At 41.6% G+C, this 26,249-nt stretch overlaps 2 protein-coding genes across 3 annotated transcripts in view; one reads left to right on the forward strand and one right to left on the reverse strand.

The window, feature by feature from the left end:
- The window catches only part of invs (inversin), a 42,594-nt gene extending 32,895 nt beyond the window's left edge, over positions 1-9,699 (reverse strand). The window contains exons 1-2 of the mRNA XM_038976493.1: positions 9,514-9,699; positions 8,404-8,508 (exon numbers count right to left, since the gene is read on the reverse strand). Coding sequence (XP_038832421.1) covers positions 8,404-8,406 — 3 coding nt within the window. The 5' untranslated portion in view covers positions 8,407-8,508; positions 9,514-9,699. The remainder of the gene's footprint in view (positions 1-8,403; positions 8,509-9,513) is intronic.
- Positions 9,700-9,887: 188 nt separating this feature from the next.
- Positions 9,888-26,220, forward strand: erp44 (endoplasmic reticulum protein 44). Of its 2 annotated transcripts, XM_038977241.1 has the most exons (11): positions 9,888-10,024; positions 15,268-15,340; positions 15,643-15,682; positions 15,991-16,106; positions 19,914-20,098; positions 20,449-20,564; positions 20,684-20,858; positions 21,720-21,831; positions 22,082-22,223; positions 24,475-24,577; positions 24,687-26,220. In XM_038977241.1, the coding sequence occupies exons 1-11, from the start codon at positions 9,968-9,970 to the stop codon at positions 24,789-24,791; spliced, it is 1,224 nt and encodes a 407-aa protein (XP_038833169.1). In that variant the 5' UTR covers positions 9,888-9,967; the 3' UTR covers positions 24,792-26,220. The 2 variants fall into 2 exon arrangements, with proteins under 2 accessions (XP_038833169.1, XP_038833170.1); XM_038977242.1 differs by lacking the exons at positions 9,888-10,024; positions 15,268-15,340 and adding an exon at positions 15,344-15,362.
- The last annotated feature ends 29 nt before the right edge of the window (positions 26,221-26,249 follow it).

The raw sequence follows: 26,249 nt of genomic DNA on the forward strand, positions 1-26,249 counted from the left end.
ACAATGTTTAATAAAATCTCTCAATTTCTGCCCATTTTTTGCACGGTCTTGCAGGCCTTCTCATGCAGCTGCAACTGTAAGTGCATTTGTAAAAGACCTATCTTGAGTAGGGCTCTGGGATGGTGCAATTGTTGAGAATGTGAGCTTATGGTTGTGTGGGGGTAAGGGTTGAGTGTGTGTGGGTGGGTGTATGTGTGTATCCCACAACTGTTGCGAAGGAGTAAAAGATGTTAGGGACTATAGAGGATGATCCACAGCTATATATAATACAAATCGAGGTGAGGGCGATGGAAATGCATTTGGCAGTTGATCTACTTCAAATCGGTAAATGGCACTGTGTGCTCTTTTCAAAGGATGGATCCCAGTCTTTTCAGGGCTATAGGATACGGGGGTCGGGGGTGGTCTGCCGGGCATTGGGATGACAACCCAACTCGGGATGAGGAGGGCTTTTAGCGGGTGGAATAGTAGGCACCAATTGGAGGTTTACTTAGTAGCAATGCAATATCATGGTACAGCTATATAGACACTCGATCATCATGTTACTTTTTAATGGTAAGTTTACAAACATATATTTTGATAAAAATAATTAAAAGTTGTGTCTCATTATGGTAAGTGGTGAAATAAGTATAGCCAGTTACAATTGTAATGGCTTAGCAGATAATAAGAAAAGACGATCAGTATTTACCTGGCTAAAAGAGAAGGAATATGATATCTATTGTTTACAGGAAACCCATTCAACAGTTTTAGAAGAAGTTTTGTGGAAAAAGAACAGGGGGGGCGAAATATATTTCTCCCATGGGCAAAGAAATTCAAAAGGGGTGATGGTTTTAATTAACAATCATTTTGATCCAAATGTGCAAATTGTCCAATCAGATCCTCAAGGTAGATGGATTATTTTAAATATGTTATTGGACAATAAACAGATATGGCTTATTAACCTATACGGTCCGAATAATGATGATCCAAGCTTCTTTGTAAATATATATAAGAATTTATCAACTCTACAAGCAACACTAGACTCTATTATTAAGGTGGGAGATTTTAATACGGTCTTAAATACCTCTATGGACCGGAAAGGAAATCACACTACAAACTATCACCCTCAGGCACTTAAGGAAATCATGAATGTGTCACGATCGTCGTATGAGTGAGACCAAGGCGCAGCGTGGTATGCGTACATTCTCTTTTAATGAATGAAACACTAAACAAAACAACAAAATCAATGAACGAAACGTGAAGCTATACAAATAGTGCAGACAGGCAACTAAACATAGACAAGATCCCACAAACACAAAATGAAAATGGCTGCCTAAATATGATCCCCAATCAGAGACAGCGATAAACAGCTGCCTCTGATTGGGAACCGTATCAGGCCACCATAGACATACAAATACACCTAGATAACCCACCTAAGTCATCATCACGCCCCAACCAACACAGAGAAAAACAGCTTACTATGTTCAGGGCGTGACAGAATGTCATGGATATATTGTAATTAGTGGATATATGGAGACTTAAATACCCTGACCTAGTGAGATACACATGGCGGAGGCTTAATCAAGCTAGTCGTCAACTAATTTCTTATGCCATTCTCTCTGGCACCAAAAGTTTAAAAAGTGTTGATAGGGGCCTCCCGGGTGGCGCAGTGGTCTAGGGCACTGCATCGCAGTGCTAGCTGCGCCACCAGAGTCTCTGGGTTCGCGCCCAGGCTCTGTCGCAGCCGGCCGCGACCGGGAGGTCCGTGGGGCGACGCACAATTGGGCTAGCGTCGTCCGGGTTAGGGAAGGTTTGGCCGGTAGGGATATCCTTGTCTCATCGCGCTCCAGCGACTCCTGTGGCGGGCCGGGCGCAGTGCGCGCTAACCAAGGGGGCCAGGTGCACGGTGTTTCCTCCGACACATTGGTGCGGCTGGCTTCCGGGTTGGAGGCGCGCTGTGTTAAGAAGCAGTGCGGCTTGGTTGGGTTGTGCTTCGGAGGACGCGTGGCTTTCGACCTTCGTCTCTCCCGAGCCCGTACGGGAGTTGTAGCGATGAGACAAGATAGTAATTACTAGCGATTGGATACCACGAAAATTGGGGAGAAAAGGGGTTAAATTAAAAAAAAAAAAAAAAATGTTGATAGGGGACAGAATGCGGTCGGATCATCACATAATTGGCATATATATTACTCTTACAGAATTTCCACGTGGGCGAGGATATTGGAAATTTAATCAAAGCCTACTAGATGATAAATTGTTTAGAACTAGGACAGAAGAATTTATAACTGACTTTTTCAGACCTAACATAGCAGATCCCCGTATTGTATGGGACACTTTTAAGTGTGCCTTTAGAGGCCATGCAATTCAGTACTCATCTATAAAACAAAAGCAATTTAGATCAAAAGAGTCCATATTAACAAAGGAAAGTGAAGGACTAACAGTACAGTTAGATAGCAATAAAAACGGTACCATAGAGGCACAGAATAAGTTAGAGGAAAAACAAAAAGAAATGGAGGAACTTATTCAAGAAAGATCCAGTGTAATATATTATAAAAATAAAGCGAAATGGATGGAATATGGGGAAAAATGCACCAAATTCTTTTTCAATCTTCAATATAGAAATGCTACCAAAAAAAAGTATTAAAACACTAAACAGGAAACAACCACCCACAAACAAAAGTGGGAAAACAGGCTACCTAAATATGTCTCCCAATCAGAGACAACGATAGACAGCTGCCTCTGATTGGGAACCACACCAGGCCAAACACACAGAAACAGAAAACCTAGACTTACAACATAGAATACCCAGACATAGAATACCCACCCACATCACACCCTGACCAAACTAAAAATAGAAACATACAAAGCAATCTATGGTCAGGGCGTGACAGTACCACCCCCCCCCCCCCCCCCCCCCCCCAAAGGTGCGGACTCCGGCCGCAAAACCTGAACCAATAGGGGAGGGTCTGGGTGGGCATTTCACCGCAGTGGCGGCCCTTACCGCCGACCTCGGACCGGGGACCCTCACAGCGGGCCCCGGACAGGAGGGAGACTCTGGCTGCTCCGGACAGGAGGGAGACTCTGGCTGCTCCGGACAGGAGGGAGACTCTGGATGCTCCGGAGAGGAGGGAGACTCTGGATGCTCCGGAGAGGAGGGAGACTCTGGCTGCTCCGGACAGGAGGGAGACTCTGGCTGCTCCGGACAGGAGGGAGACTCTGGCTGCTCCGGACAGGAGGGAGACTGGCTGCTCCGGACAGGAGGGAGACTCTGGCTGCTCCGGACAGGAGGGAGACTCTGGATGCTCTGGAGAGGAGGGAGACTCTGGATGCTCCGGAGAGGAGGGAGACTCTGGCTGCTCCGGACAGGAGGGAGACTCTGGCTGCTCCGGACAGGAGGGAGACTCTGGCTGCTCCGGACAGGAGGGAGACTGGCTGCTCCGGACAGGAGGGAGACTCTGGCTGCTCCGGACAGGAGGGAGACTCTGGCTGCTCCTGACTGAAGCCCGTCGCTGGAGGCTCCGGACTAAAGGGCGTCGCTGGAGGTTCCGGACTAGAGGACGTCGCTGGAGGCTCCGGATTAGAGGGCGACGCTGAAGGCTCCGGACTAGAGGACGTCGCTGGAGGCTCCGGACTGACGTCCTTCGTTGGAGGCCTCGTGCCATAACTCCTCACTGGAGGTTTCGTGCCATGGATCCTCACCGGAGGCTTCGTGCCATACAACATAGAATACCCAGACATAGAATACCCACCCACATCACACCCTGACCAAACTAAAAATAGAAACATACAAAGCAATCTACGGTCAGGGCGTGCCAAATACTATGAAATATCGGGGACACCAGGCCTGGTTTTCATAGCTGATTTTGAAAAGGCTTTTGATAAAGTACGACTGGAGTTTATATATAAATGCCTAGAATATTTCAGTTTTGGGGAATCTCTTGTAAAATGGGTTAATGTTATGTATAGTAACCCTAGGTGTAAAATAGTAAATAATGGCTACATCTCAGAAAGTTTTAAACTATCTAGAGGAGTAAAACAAGGTTGTCCACTATCGGCATATCTATTTATTATTGTCATCGAAATGTTAGCTGTTAAGATTAGATCAAACAATAATATTAAGGGATTAGAAATCCGTGGCTTAAAAACTAAGGTGTCATTGTACGCTCATGATTCATGTTTTCTTTTAAAACCACAATTAGAGTCTCTCCACGGCCTCATAGAGGATCTAGATACTTTTGCTATCCTCTCTGGATTAAAACCAAATTATGATAAGTGGATATTATTGGATCACAAAAAAATGCTAATTTTACATTACCATGTAGTTTACCAATTAAATGGTCTGACGGAGATGTGGACATACTTGGTATACAAATCCCAAAAGAAAGAAATGATCTCACTCCAATAAATTTTTATCGAAAGTTAGCAAAAATAGATAAGATCTTGCTACCATGGAAAGGAAAATACAAAAGTTATACTTAAATCCAAACTGGTTCTCTAGTAAATTGGTACGAATGTCTCATCCTATGTTCAAGAAGGGCCTTTTTCCCTTTATTCAGATTACACCTGCTCACTTCGGTTGTTTGAAAAGGAAATAATCTCCAAAATATCTTTATTTTTTAAACAAGCCTTAAAAAGTTGGTTGCGATTTAAGTTTAATCCACCTGAAAAGGCAGAACAAATAATACAACAAATATTGTGGTTAAATTCAAATATACTAATTGATTAAAAAAACTGTATTTTTCGAAGACATTTTTAAAAAAGGTATAATTTTAGTGAATGATATCATAAATAGGACTGGTGGAGTTATGTCCCACATGCAGCTAACACAGACATATGGAAATGTCTGCTCTACCCAAAATTACAACCAATTAATTGCAGCACTACCACAAAAATGTAAGAGGCAAGTAGAAGTGGGAAAAAGTAAGGAACTTGTATGTCGGCCCTGTATTAAAGAACATAAATGGTTAAAGAAAAGTGTGATAAATAAAAACATATACCAATTTCATTTAAGGACCAAAAAACTGACAGCTGTGCCATATAAATTGCAAAATAGTTGGGAAGAGATTTTCCATGTACCCATTCCATGGCACATGGTTTATGAATTGATACGCAAAACAACGCCGGATTCAAAACTTCTAATTTTTCAATTTAAATTACTGTACAAAATTCTTGCAACTAATAGAATGTTATATATATGGGGGATACAATCTTCCCAGCTCTGCAGATTCTGCTGTGAGGAGGCAGAGTCATTAGATCATTTATTTTGTTATTGTCTGTATGTAGCTCGTTTTTGGTCACAGGTCCAGGAATGGCTGAAGAATTGCAACATTTGCCTAGAACTAACGCTATAGATAGCAATACTGGGGGATTTGAAAAGCCATAGTCAATCAATCAATAATATAATAATTATTTTAGCAAAAATGTTTATTTTTAATTTACAATCTGTAGAAGCTATGAGAATAGGAAGGTTCAATTATTTTGTGAAGCATCACAGCACAGTTGAAAAATATATGGCAAATAGAAATCCGAAATGGATGATGTTGAGAGATAGATGGGAGGGGTTGAATGGAGCTGAAGGGTGGGACTAATAACAAGATAAACAATGTAAAACATACGAGATCAGTAAAATGTATATAGGTTCGGAACTTTTGTGAAATAGCACAGTTACAAATAGAAATCAAACTGGATGGACATCAGACATAGAGGAAGGACTAAGAACAAACAAGAGAGAACTATTGTAAAGTAGACTGTGTCTGTAAAATGTGTATAAGATGTATAAATTGAAGGTAAAAGCCAAAGTGTTTATTAGTTTACTCCAATTGGGGGATCGGTGGTAGGGTTTGCGGGGAATAATAATAAAGGTATATTCTTTAAAAAAGTATGTATGTCTATATAGGTATGTGTATGTATATATGTGTATATGTATGCATGCATGTATGGATATATTTACCCCAAAATATATGGGGGATTGGAAATGATGCAGACAATTACATTGATGGAAACAACATTCTTTCCGCAATATTAAGCTGATCCCTTAAAGAAAAAAGAAAAACTCATCAAAAAGCCCCCACCCCATGGCCCAACAATTAAAATGAGTCCGATGTGCTCCTGATAGCACACAGGGTAAAAAAGGAGCAGGGCCCAGGGGGCAGGACATCTTAAATATACAGTATCTGGATTAGCTTGGATCCGCATGAATATTCAAGCTAGATGCTACCTGAACAAGACGAGCCTTACATTAAAGAAATGTTATGAGTCCTACACTAAAGACCTTTTATGAGCCCAAGCCCAAAAAAGCCCAAATGATTATGCCTTTATCCAATACATATGATAGGCTATACCGCACATTACACTACAGAAAAACAGAAAAGCACATAGATGTATGCTCTCTTGGGGAAATAAAGGAAACAAGCTCCAGTAATATTTTTGAGTGTGGACTGTATTTATGTACTGTATTGTATAATGGACTGTATTTATGTACTGTATTGTATAATGGACTGTGTTGTATAATGGACTGTATTTATGTACTGTATTGTATAATGGACTGTATTTATGTACTGTATTGTATAATGGACTGTATTGTATAATGGACTGTATTGTATAATGGACTGTATTTATGTACTGTATTGTATAATGGACTGTATTTATGTACTGTATTGTATAATGGACTGTATTGTATAATGGACTGTATTTATGTACTGTATTGTATAATGGACTGAAATTACACACCTCTTTCAAACCAAGAAGAACGCGCAATGCTAGTGCAGGACATGCATCCTACAAATGTATAGGCTAGAGAATTTATTTACATTTTGAGTAATAATAGGGCCTATTTTACATTTTAATAATTAGTAGGCTGATGCATTAACTGTTCATAATATTTCCCCACATTTTGTGCGTACTAGTCTACCTCCTACTTTCTCTATTGTTGCTTCATTCCTTCCTCGCTCTCAACAGTTAAAGGAAATACGTTTTGTTGTCCTTATCTTCATTATTGTAATGGCATGTTTGAATAATATAGTAGACTACCAGAGAAGGATGCAAGCGGCTTTCACTTCACTAGGATTGAATGGTAATGGGTCTGAATAAATAACTGCTATAGCCTATCACCATCGTGCGTTCTCTTCCTTCTATTAACATTCAGCAAACAAGAGCAAGCTTGCATCCCTCTTTGAATAGTCTCTTAGTATAAGTAATGCTGGAAAAAATGGCCAACAAGCTATTCTAGCTTTTCCTGGGACTCCACAAAAGTTAAGAAGGAGAGAGGCCAGAGGAGAGCAGCTGTGTAATTGCCGAAGAGAATGGTGAACTGTCCAACAATCTTGAGGACGATCTATTTTAGATGCAATTTGAATGGAATTGATTGAAAGAGAGAAAGACTTTAACAAAGAGTGCTCGCCTCCGCACTGATTTAAAGCAAAGATATTCGAGTGATAGGCTGTTTTAAAATTCTGCAGCTGCAAAAAATATATGTTTATCTATACAATAAGGTGACCCCGAAAGCCAGATGGAGATGTGTAAATTAGCAACACATTCATATTAATCTATCATTCAGATGTATTAGGCCTAATATTACTGTACCATAGGCTATGTTGAAGCAAATTTCCCTGTCTCAAGAAATAAAGTTACCAGCTGATGAGATGATACATGCATTCATTGTGAACTATGCTCCATACAGCGCTGTTTGCCCCCACCCTGAGCGTTGATTATTGATCATGCAGATAGGAGAGCACAGAAGGCCGTAGATAAGCCATATTTAGACATTGCATATAATTTAACAGTTCCATTTCACATAATGCTGTTCATAGAAATAATGTATTATAATTCACCGGTTTCTCACAGTTTTTTTATCCCGGTAAATGGGAGTGGGTATGGGTGGGAAATCTCAGTAACCCGGTTCCTGCTATTAAACCCCAGTATAGACATGAGAAGATCTGCTTATAAAACATTATTAATAGTTCAACTATTACAGTAAGCACACACACACACACACACACACACACACACACACACACACACACACACACACACACACACACACACACACACACACACACACACACACACACCTGTCTCCATGGGAAGTGACACAATGGGAAGTGGGAACCCCCTATGGACAGCTTTACCACATCAAATATTAATGTTGGGATTCAATTCAACATTTAATCTACTTAACAATTATGAAATACACACACACACCACACACACACACACACACACACACACACACACACACACACACACACACACACACACACACACACACACACACACACACACACACACAGGCAACAAAAAACATGGTTTTACATGACCCCTTAGACAGTAGTGAGAAGGATAACACTATGGTCACATTAGAATGAATCATTGAGAGGAGGATGTATGCGCTGGTTTGTGAGTGTATGGGTGTGTGTTTTGGACTCTTACCATGGCAGTGCTAGGGGGAGGCCACAGCAGATGTTCCCCAGCTCAGTGCATCCTTGGTGGGCTTGGCTGCACGTCCAGGTCCCCTGCCTGCCCTGATCCTAGATCCTACGGAGAGAGAGAGAGAGGATCTCTCACACTGAGACCTGCCCACCTGCTCACAGCAACTCTGCCAACATACACAGACACCCTGCCCGCTCTATGCCAACTACAGTGCTCTATGATAGGCTTGGTTAGAGCAGGAAGGGCAGAGGGAGAAATGGACAGAGACAAAGAGAGACAAGGTGATAGAGAGAAGATAGATAGATAGATAGATAGATAGATAGATAGATAGATAGATAGATAGATAGATAGATAGATAGACACTCTCTGCTACATCACAACTGCTCAGACACAGAGTCCCTGTCTTTCTATCCCACAAGTCTCTTGTCTGTCCACTTCCCATCCAAACAACAGAGGCAGCGCATACTAAGCTACTCTGAGAATTACATTTTTGTATCAAGCAGTGTCTGCTACCTGTATGTTGTTACACCCCTTACAAAAAAATATTTCAGTTTTGAAATTGCAGTTAAAGAGCAGTAACTACAGCCGACTGTGGTATTTTGGACGCTGCACTCTGACTGTTAGTTTTAGGACAGAACATCGGGAGTCTGTCTACTGGGTACACAGTCTACCGTTGTTCTGTCCAAAAACTATCTGACTGTAATCTTTTTTCTACTACTGTAGTAACTTGTGAAGTGTTAAGTAATAACTGTGTAATAAGTAACACAACATACTGTATTATTTCAGTAACTTAGCAGTTGTTAGAATGATTTTTTTTCATATTGTAGCCTCGGTAAAGATTTGGTAAAAATACACAAAACAACTGAAACAGCTGGAGAGTCAATAACAGACTACAATACAGTTGATATCCTGTCTGAATCTGTGTACCTGCCATGGCTTTAAGCAGGCGAAAATATTAGATTTAGATTAGATGAGTTTATTAGTCACATGCACAGGGCAAAATCAGCATGTCACTAACAGGTCAATAAGAAATGACTATCGGTGCATTGAGTTTGATAGTTAGCTAGCAGGGTAGCCTGCATAACTAACGTTAACGATGATGCAACTTACCTTACTTACTCTGTTAGAAATCACGGAATAATTGAGAGAAATATGCATTTAGCAACTGTCAACATTAGGAAAATGTATGTATATTTTTTAATAGTTATTTGTTCCTCTGATCAGTATCTTCCTGACTCTCTCACTCTCTAACGCTAGAAGTTTTGTCCCAGAAAGTGTTCCGTCAGACCACTAACATCTGGGTCGCAAAATATTTAGAAAAATACAACTCCCAACTTCCAATTCTTCTAACCTCCAAAGAAATACGCCATACTTGTAGTTTAAGCCTAATTGCGAATCATTTCTAAAGAAAATTACAAAACTACTACTCCCATAAACCACAACGTTAAACACGGAAAGATCGCTCACGTTACCGTGGTCACCCATCCGTTTCCTGCCTCAGCAGCAGAGTTGTGTCTAGAGACAGGGAAGACCGAACAACACCATAACCTCAACCAACTCTACAATGAAACTACCACCAATAGTATCCTCTCTCGAGGTCGGCTTCTTCACGATACTGCTGGTAAGGAACTTCAATTGGGCTTCGACAGCTAACTTACACGTCCTCGTATTTGAAGTGCGGTCGGTCCGGTTTCACAAACAGTTAGCTAACATTAGAATTATGGGCATTCGTTTTTCAAAGTGATAGCTACTTTTGTCAATCACAAATTAAAGATGTATTGAACATGAATATAGTCTTTACATTACTGTACCTGGCTAACGTTAGCTGGCTAAAATAGCTAGTCGGCAAACCAGGTTAATTGAGATCAGCTAGCTAAGCTTGGTAACGTTAGCTAACTGTTAGTTAGCAATGTAGAGACATGAGTCATGACCCTCCTTTTCTGTGATCACTCGCCTTACTCTGCCCTGTTATGTTAACTAGCTAGCTAACGACTGTGCAAGTCCAAATCAGTATCTTATTCTAGATGCATGGTGAATCTTAAATCCACGTATCATTGATTGTGTGAGCTAACGTTAGCTATCAGACTCGGCTATATTTGCTGTTTGTTTAACTTACCTAGCTAGCTAGCCAACAGCTAATGTTGTAGTTGTCTTGCTTGCTAACATATGTAGCTAGCTAGCCAGGTCGTGGGACGGTACCACAAGTTAGTGAATTTAGCCATAATCGTGTTGCGGAATGATGGAGCCGGTTGGTGAATTCCTCTGTTGTGGCTCATTCCTATTGGCTGACAACCCGGAACTGATCAAAGCTCTATTCTGCTGCTCAGGATATCGGCCTATTATAGTGTAAACTTTCTTTACAGTCAGTCAGGGATTTAAACTGTCATATACTTGTTAATCAGCACGATTCATAGCTTTTATAATGGCTTCTAATCTAGAAACTGGAAGATGTCTAGAAAGTATCTACAAATATGTCTGTATTCATAAAAAAAAAAATTGGGAATAGGCCTGTCTCGTCACCGTCACATAGTTAAACCAGAGACAGTGGAAACATTTAATTACTGAAATATTACCTCTTGTTTGTTGTCGCCCAGCAGACATACAGATGAGTGTCACAGCCAGGCTGCTGTGAGATGACCTCACTATACATAATACCACTAGTCCTGTATTAGTTGACCCCAGAAATAGTGTGTGTACATTTTGTACATACAACCACATCCGCCACCACTCAGCCTTCTCTCTTAAGTGCTATATTACAGTGCATATTACAAACCACAGTAAAGACAGCTTCTCCTGTTAACACTGACTGTCACCTTAAACGCATACTGTACATACATATACAGTGCCCTCTGTAATTATTGGGACAGTGAAACATTTCTTCTTCTTTTGGCTTTACACTCCAGAAGTTTGGATTTGAGGTTATTTCATTTGAGGGTATTTTCATCCATATTGGGTGAACTGTTGAGAAATTACAGCACTTTCTGTACATGGTCCCCCCAAATGTTATTTGTCACATGCGGCGAATACTTAAAAAATGTAAGTAGAGCCGCACACTCTAGGAGCTCAGATGCAATAATTGAATAACCTAATATTCAACGTTTTGACAGACAAACTGTCTTCAGCAGGGTATAATCACAAACACTGCGGGGTGACTAGTTTATATAGTGTCAAAGGACACACACACAGGTGTTTGTAATCATGGTGTGGCCTGATATCATTGGTTCATTCTCATATATAAAAATAACATACCAAAAACATGAATGGATACCATTCCATCATAGATACAATTTGCCTACCTAGGCCTACAAAACATTTACAATAGCAAAATCACAAGAACGGCTTCAGATCAAAGTCTACGTTGAAACCGAGAGGAGCAAGGGTCTTTAAATTAAAGATCCAGGCAGCCTCTCGTTTTAACAATAAATTGTCGAGGTCACCCCCTCTCCTAGGGAGGGTGACATGTTCGATGCTGATATAACGTAGTGACATGCGCCGAATACAACCGGTGTAGACCTTACTGTGAAATTCTTACTTACAAGCCCTTAACCACACAACTACTGATCACTACTACTGACTACACCTACTGACCACAACAACAAAACAACTGACCACAACTACAGGCCACAATCATACAACTACTAATAACAACTACTGACCAAAACTACCGACTACAACTACTGAACCCCACAAAGTATCACCACAACAACACAACTACTGACCACAACCACACCATTACTGACCACAAAACTATGGACCACACAACTACTGACCACAACTACTGATTACAACCACCCACACGTTTACTGACCACAACAACACAACTTCTGACCAAAACTGATACCACAAAAGATACTGACCAAAACTACTGATCACAACCAAATAACTGCTGACCGCAACTACTGACGACACAACTACAGATCACAACTACTGACCAAAACTATTGACCACTACTGACCACAACTACTAACAGCACCAACTAAACTGACCACAACCACAAAACTACTGACCAAAACTACTGTCCACAAGTACTGACCACAACCACAAAACTACTGAACCACACATCTACTTATCAAAACGAGTGACCAAAACTACTGAACCACACATCTACTTATCAAAACGACTGACCAAAACTACTGAACCACACATCTACTTATCAAAACGACTGACCAAAAACTACTGAACCACACATCTACTTATCAAAACGACTGACCAAAACTACTGAACCACACATCTACTTATCAAAACGACTGACCAAAACTACTGAACCACACATCTACTTATCAAAACGACTGACCAAAACTACTGAACCACACATCTACTTATCAAAACGACTGACCAAAACTACTGAACCACACATCTACTTATCAAAACGACTGACCAAAACTACTGAACCACACATCTACTTATCAAAACGACTGACCAAAACTACTGAACCACACATCTACTTATCAAAACGACTGACCAAAACTACTGAACCACACATCTACTTATCAAAACGACTGACCAAAACTACTGAACCACACATCTACTTATCAAAACGACTGACCAAAACTACTGAACCACACATCTACTTATCAAAACGACTGACCAAAACTACTGAACCACACATCTACTTATCAAAACGACTGACCAAAACTACTGATCACTATTGACCACAACTGCTGACTAACTACTGACCACGACCAAAAAAAGAATCACCACAACTAATGAACCTCCCTACTACTTACCCAAACTATTGATAAAAACCACACAAGTACTGACCACAACTACTTAAAGAAATGACTGACCATTACTGAACGTAGGGACATGTGCCGAATACAACCGGTGTAGACCTTACCGTGAATTGCTTACTTACAAGCACTTAACCACACAATGCAGTTCAAGAAATAGAGTTAAGAAAATATTTACTCAATAAACTAAAGTTAAAAAAAAGTTACACAAGATATTTACATAACAATAACAAGGCTATATACAGGGGGTACCGAGTCAATGTGCGGGGTACAGGTTAGTCAAGGTAAAGTGACTATGCAAAGATAATAAACAGAGAGTAGCAGCAGTGAAAAAACAAAGGGCGGGGGTGTCAATGTAAATAGTCCGGGTGGCCATTTTATTAATTGTTCAGGAGTCTTATGGCTTGGGGGTAGAAGCTGTTAAGGAGGCTTTTGGTCCTGGACTTGGCACTCTGGTACCGCTTGCCGTGCGGTAGCAGAGAGAACAGTCTATGACTTGGGTGACTTTAGCATTTTGGGGGGGGGGGGTGTGATATTTGTCCATCTAACTTTCTCACTCATCATTATTCACGATTCATTCAGGATTATCTGTAATCATGGTAGCATCCATATTAATGTAGAAGTGTTTAGAAACATATTCTATTCTTAATTTCAATTAAAGCAACTCCAAAATTACACACTACATTATTTACCATTCATTTCTATTGGGCACAAAATAATCTGAAAATCAACCAAAACAAACAGCAAATGCATCCAACAAATGTGTAGAGTCACAAGCTTGATGTAGTCATTGCGTGCTATGAATATGGGACCAAATACTTAACTTTGTAATACTTTAATACACATATAAGTGAATTTGTTCCAATACTTTTGGTCCCCTTAAAGGGGGCGACTATGTAGAAAAAGTGCTGTAACTTCTAAACGGTTCACCCAGTATGGATGAAAACAGCCTCAAATGAAAGCTCACGATCTGCACTTTAACCCCACAGTCATTGTTTGATTTCAAACTGTTGGAGTTTACAGCCATAAGAAGAAAACATGCTTCACTGTCCCAATAACTACGGAGGGCACTGTGACCGTGTCTGTGTCTCTCGTCTTAGAATACACACCTTTGAAAGCTACTTAAGAGGGTGTGTCTTCCACCACACACTCCCTGCTGATTTGGATGAGTCAAACGACTGATGTTAGATAAAGCTTAGTTATCTGAATGTCCTCATTGACAGGATGCTACTGAGACACTGGTTTAGAGGGGTTCCCTTAGTATTAATACATGGGAAAGTCCAGGCCATGCTTAACTTAGCCCCAGTCTATATCCTAGCCACAGCCCTGTCTTCTGTCCTAAGCTCAACTATCAGTCTAGTGACTGGCTCTTGTTGCTGTTTTTGTGTGAAGTTATGGTGGTAGCAGAGAATTGGATTGCGCTGTCATAGGACTCGGAAATGCTTGCTGAGATACAGAGAATTACGTTTGATCTTCCAGGGAATGTGAGACTCGGCGTAGTAGAGCATCTCCAGTAATACCACTCTCTGTCAAAGATGGTGGATGAATGAAGATGTCTTACTCAGGCCGTTTACCATTGGAAAAAATTGTCACAGTTCCAATCTGCTTAAGGGGTGGCTATCCCATAGACACAAATGCGATAGCAGCTGGGTCTGGTCTGCTTAGTTCATGGACTGTATATGAACCAGAAAATATTATGCAATGTGATATCTCACTTCTACTTCTTTCTCTGCCTCCGTGTCCAGTGTATGACACTGTCCTGGTCGCTCTAGTCCATGGGGAAGTTTGACTTTGACCCTGAGAACAGAGTCCTCTGTTCCACGTCAACGTCCATCAGAGAACTGAGATATCTGGATCTCAACAGGACTCATATGGATCAATTCTAAATAAATAATAGAAAGGGAGGGAGCCAAAGAGAAAGACAGATGGTTTCTCACCTGTTTGCCTGGTCTGGAAACAGCAACAAGGGAATTCATGGAAACAATAGGACAGCAGCTTTAGAACTTCCTCCGTTAACGCTGCAAACACTGACTGTCTAGTGGTTGTTTTTGGACTGGGCTCATGTCACATCTGTGTGAGGGACAGGTTCTAGCCATATCATCACCCTCATTAACCCTTTCTTCTCCGGCTCTAGGTGACTGGTCTCTCCACTCCAGGCCAGGCTGAAATTACCAGTCTAGACACAGGAAACATTGAAGACATCCTCAGTAAGACATTGTCTGTGACAGGGTATAGAGACATCTCTGTGGTTCTCATCTATCCCTCTTTCTCTCTCCATCTCTGTGTCATTTCCTCCCTCTCGCCATCCTCTCTCTATCATCTCTCCCTGTATTGCCCTATCTTGTGTTGTCTCCTTCCTCAACGCCTCGTGGCTGTTTGACTGTATGAATAACACTAATGATTCACCCACGAACCTCCCTTGTCTATGAGTATGTGTAAATGTACTTTAATTCCTGTGTGTTTGACGTTGTTGTAAAACAGTGGGTGTAACGTGTTTTTTTCCTCACAGACAATGCTGGAGTGGCGTTGGTTAATTTCTATGCAGACTGGTAAGTGTGTTAGTTCTCCTGTGAACATTTGTCCTCTCCTACTCAATTGTCTGTTTGCATACATTTTCTTTGTGTCCACATCAGTTGTGTGTGTGTGTGTGTGTGTGTGTGTGTGTGTGTGTGTGTGTGTGTGTGTGTGTGTGTGTGTGATGAATTAGAATTCCAACATGCTTTAGTGGCATCATGGCTGGAGAGTAATGCAATGTGGCCAAAGCAATTACAGTATGACAGTTCCTCCAAAGGGTAACAATATCAAATCTAATTTGGATAAGCAAATTATACCCACATTCTCCCCCCTCTCCTCCCAGGTGTAGATTCAGCCAGATGCTCCAGCCTATCTTTGAGGAGGCATCGAACATCGCGAGGGAGGAGTTTCCTGATGTCACTCAGGTGGTGTTTGCGCGCGTCGACTGTGATCAGCACTGTGAGTGACACGCTCGTACACACACAGGATTTTAATACATAACATAACTTTTGGTTTTCCTAAACTCTGTAAAGTAATCTGATTACTTTTAGTTCATTTTACGTTACTTTCCCCTTAAGAGGCGTTAGGAGGAGATAAAAAAATGTATGTTGCATTTTACTTTATGGGTTATGTAGGCTTCTTCTAAACCATTGCTTTCTACTTCAATACAGATAATCATACGATTAGGCTATATCTTTACATTCAAATCCATAGTCGGTCAGATTTCCGGTCATTCCAATTCATGTAATTCTCTTGATCTTCAAGAATAGGATATAGCAATATAGATAAACCAAATTGTTTAACCTGAGCATGACCCCAAAACCAAGGACTTATTAGCCTACTCTGTTGTTTAACCTGAGCATGACCCCAAAACCAAGGACTTATTAGCCTACTCTGTTTATGATTTTGTTGTCATTGAGGACTGATTGGGCTCATTGCTTCAAGTTGAAAAGGAAATTCTGCTCTCATGGAATGGCATGCTTTGAACACTAACGAAAAGTTGAAAAGTGTGTGTGTAAAAATGAATAACATATGCTGCATTTGCTATAGGTCTATTGTTTAAGCTTTTGTTGGTGACACTCTGATATCTCTATCATTTGCTATAGGTCTATTGTTTAAGCTTTTGTTGGTGACACTCTGATATCTCTATCATTTGCTATAGGTCTATTGTTTAAGCTTTTGTTGGTGACACTCTGATATCTCTATCATTTGCTATAGGTCTATTGTTTAAGCTTTTGTTGGTGACACTCTGATATCTCTATCATTTGCTATAGGTTTATTGTTTAAGCTTTTGTTGGTGACACTCTGATATCTCTATCATTTGCTATAGGTCTATTGTTTAAGCTTTTGTTGGTGAGACTCTGATATCTCTATCATTTGCAGCTCTTTAAGTTGATCAGAAGTGTGCGGGTTTGAGCATGTGTCCAATAGGCCTATGGACATATTTTTGTTCATCGGCATGAATTAGATAGAGCAATAAAAGCCCCACTTGTGGTCTTGTTAAATGAAACTTGTTTTTGACAGCATGTGGAGCACAATACCATGGAGGATTTTAGAATGGAGGAGCCCCCTCAAACGTTTATTCCACAGACTGATCCACACTATGCAGCTGCAAGAGCGCATTTTTCACTGGCTGTCCACTGGTCGCAAAAACATTGATTGATAGGCAGCTTTAACTTCTTCAATTCAACCATTATTGGGTTAAAATTCACATGTTCGTTTGCCACAGCCATCCACAACAACCACAATCCGTGAGGATAGCTAAATGAGAGAGCAGTAGTGTGATTCACATCATTGCGCTGTGTAGATATCAATAACACTAGGAGGTACGACATCCTTACCTCCAAGTGTTTATTCAAGTAAAATGTATCATCTTTGGATGCCAACAGCAGTAAAATGTATCATCTTTGGATGCCAACAGCAGTAAAATGTATCATCTTTGGATGCCAACAGCAGTAAAATCAAAATCACATTTTATTTGTCACATTTTTTGTAAACAACAGGTGTAGAGCCACTGCCTGTTCACCCCGCTACCATCCTGAAGGCGAGGTCAGTAAGGTGCATCAAAGCTGGGACCGAGAGACTGAAAAACAGCTTCTATCTCAAGGCCATCAGACTGTTAAAACAGCCATCACTAACACAGAGAGGCTGCTGCCTACATACAGACTTGAAATCATTGGCAACTTTAATAAATGGATCACTAGTCACTTTAATAATGCCACTTTAATAATGTTTACATATCTTACATTACTCATCTCATATGTATATACTGTATTTTATACCATCTATTGCACTTTCCCTTTGCCGCTCGGTCATCGCTCATCCATATATTTATATGTACATATTCTTATTCCATCCCTTTACATTTGTGTGTATTAGGTAGTTGTCGGGAATTGTTAGATATTACTTGTTAGATATTTCTGCACTGTCGGAACTAGAAGCACAAGCATTTCGCTACACTCGCATTAACATCTGCTAACCATGTGTATGTGACCAATAACATTTGATTTTACTTGATAGACTAACAGTAAAAGGCTTACTTACGATCCCTTCTCAACTATGCAGAGACAAAAATAGAAAACATATATAATAACACAAGGAATAAATACACAATGAGTAAGGATAACTTGGCTATATACACGGGGTACTAGTACTGAGTGGATGTCCAGGGGTACGAGGTCATTGAGGTAGATATGTACATATAAGTAGGGGTAATGTGACTAAGCAACAGGATATATAATAAACAGTAGCAGCAGTGTATGTGAGTCAAAAGAGTTAGTGCAAAAAGGGTCAATGCAGATAGTCCGGGTAGCTATTTGGTTAACTATTGATCAGTCTTATGGCTTGGGGGCACAAGCTGTTCAGGGTCCTGTTGGTTCCAGACTTGGTGCATCAGTACCGTTTGCCATGCGGTGGCAGAGAGAACAGTATATGATTTGGGTGACTAGAGTCTTTGAGAATTTTTATAGGGCCTTCCTCTGACACTGCCTTGTATAGAGGTCCTGGATGGCAAGGAGCTCGACCCCAATGGTGTACTGGGTCGTACGCACTACCCTCTGTAGCGCCATGTGGTGGGATGCCAAGCAGTTGCCATACCAAGCGGTGATGCAGCCAGTCAAGATGCTCTCAATGGTGCAACTGTATAACTTTTTGAGGATCTGAGGGCCCATGCCGACTCTTTTCAGCCTCCTGAGGGGGAAGAGCCGTTGTTGTGCCTTCTTCACCACTGTGTTGGTGTGTGTAGACCATGTTAATACCTTATTGATGTGGAGGAACCTGAAGCTCTCGACCCGCTCCACTACAGCCCTGTCGATGTTGTGCCTTCTTCACCACTGTGTTGGTGTGTGTAGACCATGTTAATACCTTATTGATGTGGAGGAACCTGAAGCTCTCGACCCGCTCCACTACAGCCCTGTCGATGTGGATGGCGGCGTGCTCGGCCCTCTGTTTCCTGTAGTTCATGATCAGCTCCTTTGTCTTGCTCTTAATAAAGCCTTCATTTTTTTGTTGCAGTCGCACCATTAGAAGGACTGTATGCTACAAAAGCCTATTCCTGCTCTTTTCCTGCAAACCATCAAAATGCATTTGGTGTGTCATCATAGTAGTCTTTGATTTGTGGTCCAACAAACTTAAACTGGTTTTTCAATGCTGATTTGAATGTCGTTGAGAAAACAGAAAGGTGTCATCATCCTTTCTGAATTTAAAAGTAATCCTAGAAGTAGGATTTTTCAAAAATCTGTAATTTGATTACAATATTTTAGCTGGTAACGGATTACAGTTCGTTTTTTGTAATCGGTTACTCCCCACACACACACACACACACACACAGACGTTTGATAGGCACATCCTTTGAGATAAAGCAAATTAAAGGGAATTATTGATGACCTGCAAACCGTTTGAAGACTAATGACAAACCTGCTGCTGCCTGTGAAGACTGGAGCTTAGAGACACCCTGCAGTGAGACTGACACCTGCCAAACACACAGCACTATGAGAATATTTACTCTCAGTGGGGGGCAGCTTTCATCTGAGGGATCAGGGGCTGACTGACGGCTGTGTCTTTAGACAGCTTTAAACACCCTCTATCTGTCTTTTACTCTTTCACCTTTTTTCCATCCCCGTTTCTATCCATCCTTTTTTCTGATTTTCTCTACCTGCCTCTTTTCCTTCATTCCCCTTTCCTTTGTCCGCCTTTCTCCCCCTCTACCTCATTCTATATTAAACTCTGTCTTTATTCACCCCTCTCTCCCGCTCTCTGTCTCTCTAGCTGACATAGCTCAGCGGTACAGGATCAGTAAGTACCCTACGTTGAAGTTGTTCCGTAATGGGATGATGATGAAGAGGGAGTACAGGGGTCAGAGGTCAGTCACAGCCATCGCTGACTTCATCCGCCAGCAGAAGGTTGATCCCATTAAAGAGATACACAGTCTGGAAGAGGGCAACACTGTGGATGTGAGTATCAGGCACACACAAATCAGTGTGTTGAAAATGTAAAAGGTGTGCCTCAGGGATCTGTTCTAGGACCATTCCTAATCTAAATATTGAATAATAATAATAATTTATTACATTTGTACAGCGCTTTTCATTATACAGAATAATCTCAAAGTGCATAAAAGTAAAAAATGTAAACCAAATAGAAGAAAAAAAAGACAACTATACAGGGCAACTGATACAAAGAACACAGCTGACGGGACAATGACACCAAGGACCTATCAACAGAAAGCCTCCTAAAGATTTGAATATGACTGTCCTCAAAAATGAATTGGTACTGAACCAGGAAATATGTCTCTCTCTCTCTGCAGAGGGACAGGCGTAACATTATTGGTTACTTTGATCAGAAGGATTCTGAGAACTACCACACGTTTGAGAAGGTGGCCAACATCCTCCGAGACGACTGTGTGTTTCTCGCTGCCTTCGGGTGAGTCAAGCCTCTTCAGACCAACCTTAGGGTCTACGAAACATTTATAATATAGTTTATATGTTTTTGGTCTGGCATTTGAGTAATCTTTTAATCTTTCCTTTCCTCTGTCCCTCCAGTGACGTGTCCCAGACAGAGAGGTTCAGTGGTGATAATGTGATCTATAAACCGATGGGGGAGACTGTTCCTGACATGGTGTACCTGGGCTCACTAACCAACTTTGACCTCACCTACGCTTGGGCGCAGGACAAATGTGTCCCTCTGGTCCGCGAGATCACCTTCGAAAACGGAGAGGTGCGTTCTCTCTACCTATTTTTCTTCTCTCCGTTTGATCCAGTCTAAATTAATTCATTTAGGTTTTGGGCTAGCCCCGGTCTACACACCGCTGGGAGTCGTCTTCCAGGTCTGGCCTGGCTTCTTCCCCTACAGCAGCCCCACCCTAATGTTATCCTGTCCTTATCTCTTTGCTCATTCATTATCATATGAATAGAGGGGTGTGCTTTTCCCATTGTTACTTGGCCTGGGATGGCATCCACCGACAGCTACGCCATTTGCCGACAACAAGGCATAGACACACACACCTGAATCTCCCACTGACCCGTTAAGGCTTCCGGATGCTTCCCAGCCGAAACAGTTTCTGAACAGTTTGTGCATACATTACATTTTGTGACGTTTTTGTTCATTTTGGACCCCGGCAAGGGTTTTATCTGCTGTTTTGGGCACACTATTTCTTTTCTTGAGGCAATCCGAAGTCGGTAGCCAAAGTCTACGCCCCCTAGTCACAGATTGGTCAACAGTAGGTATTCTTCAATGAAGTGCCTGTTGTCATTCAACGAGATGACCCGTCCTCATACTACACCAAACATCTTAGTCAGATGCAAAATTGCGCAACTATGATCTCCTCTGCAAAAATGTCAACATTAATGACAGATTTCTTGAGTTATCTTAGATTAACTCTGACTATTGAAGAAGTGTATAGGGGCGTCTCAAAATGGACAAACAGTACTATTTCTTTTTTTCTCATTTTTCAATTGAAGGTCTTTTAAGGGAGTATGCGAGCCCATCGTTTGGTTCGGCTCGGTGCCAGACGAACTGAAGCATGCTGACGCCTTCACTCTTCTTCCTCTTCCCTGTGTGTATGTGTGTGTGTTCCAGGAGCTGACTGAAGAGGGGATCCCATTCCTCATCCTGTTTCACGTGAAGGAGGACACAGAGAGCTTGGAGAAGTTCCAGCACGAGGTGGCACGCCAGCTCATCAGCGAGAAAGGTAGTGTGTTTGTCTTTAAAAGTCTGTTTGTGGCCCAATCACCTGGGGAAATAACAGGGTGTGCCACAGGGTTCAGTGCTGGGACCATTGTTACTCTCTCTCTCTTTGTTCTATTTATTTGTGTTGTGTTTCATCCCAGCCAGGGACAGAGTTGCATTATATTTGTTAGATAACTGTACTATTATAGTCATGGTAATATCTTCTTAATAAATAATATAAATTATATTAATTACTATCCCCTCCTGCCTAGGATCTATAAACTTTCTGCATGCGGACTGTGAAAAGTTCCGTCACCCACTGCTGCACATCCAGAAGACGCCAGCAGACTGTCCTGTCATTGCTATAGACTCCTTCAGACACATGTATGTGTACCCTGAGTTCAGAGACATTGAGTAAGTACAACCTCTCTACTTTCTTTCACCTGTCTCTGGTTGAATTTTATTTTTATTTTTACCTCTTAGCCATTTGGCCAACTATTTGGGGCACCTTGAGTGGTTCTCGACCGGTTCCAACTGACATTTCTGTGTTCAGCATGCTCTGTGTATGGCGCAGCATCAATTAATGTGCACTCTGTGAAAGGTCTGGTTGTCCCGCTTCGAACGCCGTCTCCGATGACATGCAGTATGTGAAATCTGACACATCATTTACATGGAGAGCGACACGTCACATTTTCTGGCCTGTCCAGACAAAGGATAGATTTGCTCTGGCTGTGGAGCTCGCAGCTACAATTGTGATACGGCTTATGGAACGTTTGTCAGACCATGAGACATTAATTGTTCATCCAAAAGTATATATATTTTTGATACTTCAAGGGGTCTTACAATTCAAACTCAAATAGCAAAATGATCCTTGGTATTGCTTTCTTAAAACCAAAAAAACTATAAACGCAACATGCAACAATTTCAAAGATTTACAGTTCATATAAGGAAATCAGTCAATTGAAATTAATTCATTAGGCCCTAATCTATGGATTTCACATGACTGGGAATACAGATATGCATCTGTTGGTCACAGATACCTTAAAAAAAAGGTAGGGGTGTGGATCAGAAAACCAGTCCGTATCTGGTGTGACAGCCATTTGCCTCATGCAACGTGACACATCTCCTTCGCATAGAGTTGATCAGGCTGTTGATTGTGGACTGTGGAATGATGTCCCACTCCTCTTTAATGGCCGTGCCAAGTTGCTGGATTTTGGTGGGAACTGGAGAACGCTGTTGACATCATCAAACTGCTCGCACACACAATGCCATACACGTGGTCTGTGGTTGTATGGCCGGTTGGACATACTGCCAAATTCTCTAAAACGACATTGGAGGCAGCATATGGTAGATATTTTAACATTCAGTTCTCTGGTGGACTTTCTTGTAGTCAGTGGCCTTTTATTGTACCCAGCACAAGGTGCACCTGTGTAATGATCATGCTGTTTAATCAGCTTCTTGTTATCCCATGCCTGTCAGGTGGATGGATTATTTTGGCAAAGAAGAAATGCTCACTAATAGGGATGTAAACACATTTGAGAGAAATAAGCTTTTTGTGGGTATGGAACATTTCTGGGATCTTTTATTTCAGCTCATGGAACCAACACGTGTTGCGTTTTATATTATTATTCAGTGCAACCCCCCCCCCCCCCCCCCCAGTTTAGACAGGACTTAGACTCTTATGGGTTAACAAATCAATAATGAATGATCTTTGTGATGGTGTTTATTTCATGGATTTTAACAGTTAAATTGTGGTGTTTGTGTCTTTTCGTTTTTACATAGTCTACAGTTACATAAACAAATGACAATGCTATTGTTTTTATTTGAAATGCATTTTCTTTTGTATTTTGTTACCTTCAAAAACACAACCAAGTGATTATTTTTGCGATAGCATATATGAAGTGTATTTATTAGACTGTTAGAATGTTGATGTCCAAAAGGCTCGTCATTGGCTTGAGGGGTTGTCCCTCGAGGCCAGGCTTTTCTAATGTTCATTTGTGTCTGACTTGAGTGACAGTATTTGAGATGGCTCATTATCGTTGTCATTAGATTATTTAGATCTGTATGTTGAAAATCTGCATTTGTCAAATATAATACATTCCATTACACACACACACACACACACACACACACACACACACACACACACACACACACACACACACACACACACACAGTCCACAGATTATAATAGAAATGTCACACCTTCTAGATAATTCTTCTATTGACGGCCCTGGACACCGGAGCTAATGTGACATGACTTGGCACGTGCAATTAGTGTTAACTAATCGAATGTAATTTCATCTAATCTATTTTACCCCCCATCTAAGCCCCTCCCCCACCACTCCCCCTATCACCTCTGTGATCAGACAGACAGAGCCCTGAGGTCTGACACCCGCTTCAACTAATTACATTACATCACATTCACTACCTCCTCCTCTGGATGTCTGTGGCTGTGTTTGCGTTCTCCCTCCCTCTGTCACCGAGATCAAATTATTTCATTAGCTGTGTGTGTGTGTGGTGTCTGCAGCCACCTCTAACATGCAGAGACAGCTTTGATATGGGACCAGCTCTGATGTGATATCAGTTTATGACCTTCTGTCATCAACCACACTTCAGTAATGTCATTGGTAGACCTAATGATTATATTAATGTGTGTGCGTAGGATCCCTGGGAAGCTGAGGCAGTTTGTTCTGGACCTCCACTCTGGGAAGTTACACAGAGAGTTCCACCACGGCCCAGACCCGACAGACAGCACACCTGGACAGGTCAGAACACCTCACAAGCATACTAGTACACCGTCATTATGTGTGTATAAAACGGTGTCATTGCAGTAGTAGAGGGAGGTGTGTGTATATAAATGTGTTATTTCATCAGGAGGAGATCGGTGAGGTGGCCAGTAACCCACCAGAGAGTTCCTTCCAGAAGTTAGCCCCCAGTGAGACGCGCTACACACTCCTCAGGGACCGTGATGAACTGTGACCGCAACGACTTTACCACAACCCTGACCTATGACCCACGACCCCATGGCATGCCCCTGAGTCCGTGTCCAGAGTCAGGACAGGCCAGCGGGATGGGACAGCAACACCCCAACTTACCCCCAACACCCTTAATGGAGAGAGGATAAGGAAGACCAGAGAGTAGGTTAAATCCATGACAGCCGTGTTGGAATAACCTATATTTTCATAACTCTTACGTGTACAATTTTTTATTTTAGATAAAAAGGATGAAACCAGAAGAAGAAAATGGTGTGGGGGGGGGGGGGGATTAGGACAAAAAAGAAGCAAAGCGTTTTAACTTTTATTTTTGGAGCTTGTAAATAATAATAGTGCTTGTGCTGAGTGAGCGTTGGTCTATGTCATCCTGATCTAAATTAAAAACAGATTACTTTAGGTTCAAAAACATGTAGCACCCTTTTTTACCCTTTTTTTGACGAGTGAGATCCCTTGCTCCGGTTTTTCAGTCTCATTACGGTTCTTATCTGTGGGTAGTCCAGCTCAGTCCCGTTTGGGTGAGAGAGGGTTCTGGTCCTGGAGGACTACAGTGTCTCGGCTGCATCTCAATAGTTTACCCTCCTCGTCTCCTTTCCTTTATTTAAACTGATGTGAAAGCATATTTCTGGCAGGTATCCACCATGCTGCTTCCACCTATCCTATGATTTCAAATAGGAGTAATGAGAGGAGACGAGGAAAGGAACACATTGTAGAGTATTGAGATGCAGCTTTCTTCTCCCTGGTACTAAACTCATGCAACTGATTGGCCAGAGAGCCTATTCACCTAAGTCACGTTCAGGATGCACAAAATGGTAGAAAACGTTTAGAAACAACGGAGGTACTCCCATAAACTGTCCAATAGTTAAATGTTTGTTTCCATTGTCTGTCAGAAAAGCATTTTCTCCCTTTTGTACTTGAACGTGCCCCAGATCTGCAATACTGACTCAGACGGTAGTTCCTAAAGGCTGAGAGGTGTCAGTCAGACACTGCTGCTCTAGAGGACAGGAGGGGAACCTCACACTGAAGGAGAAAAATCAGACTCTGGGCTGCATCTCAATCCTCTACAGTAGCTTCTTCTCTATCTGCACTGGTCTGACACAGGCCAGGCCATGCCCACTTAGCAACAAGTCCAGGTGACAGCAATATGGAAGAAGCTGACCTGGAAAGTATCCTTATTTCACCTGTCACTCAAATCAGTTCAGATGGAGCAATGAAAGGAGACGAGGAGTATTGAGACGCATGTTGTGTGTTTATTTATAGTACTGTGTGTACAGTCCCTCCCTAGAACCCAACTGTACCCTGATCTGACCAGTCACGGAGGGAGGGAGGTAGGGTTAAAGGGGGAGAAATCTCATTTCTAAATCAGTCATCTCGGAGAGGGAGAAAATTAAACAAGTAAATGAAACCATTTTACAGGACGTTGTGTGTTGAGTCTGTTTGTTCAGTT

Source organism: Salvelinus namaycush, chromosome 37 (genome assembly GCF_016432855.1).
Source record: "Salvelinus namaycush isolate Seneca chromosome 37, SaNama_1.0, whole genome shotgun sequence".
Lineage (NCBI taxonomy): Eukaryota > Metazoa > Chordata > Actinopteri > Salmoniformes > Salmonidae > Salvelinus > Salvelinus namaycush.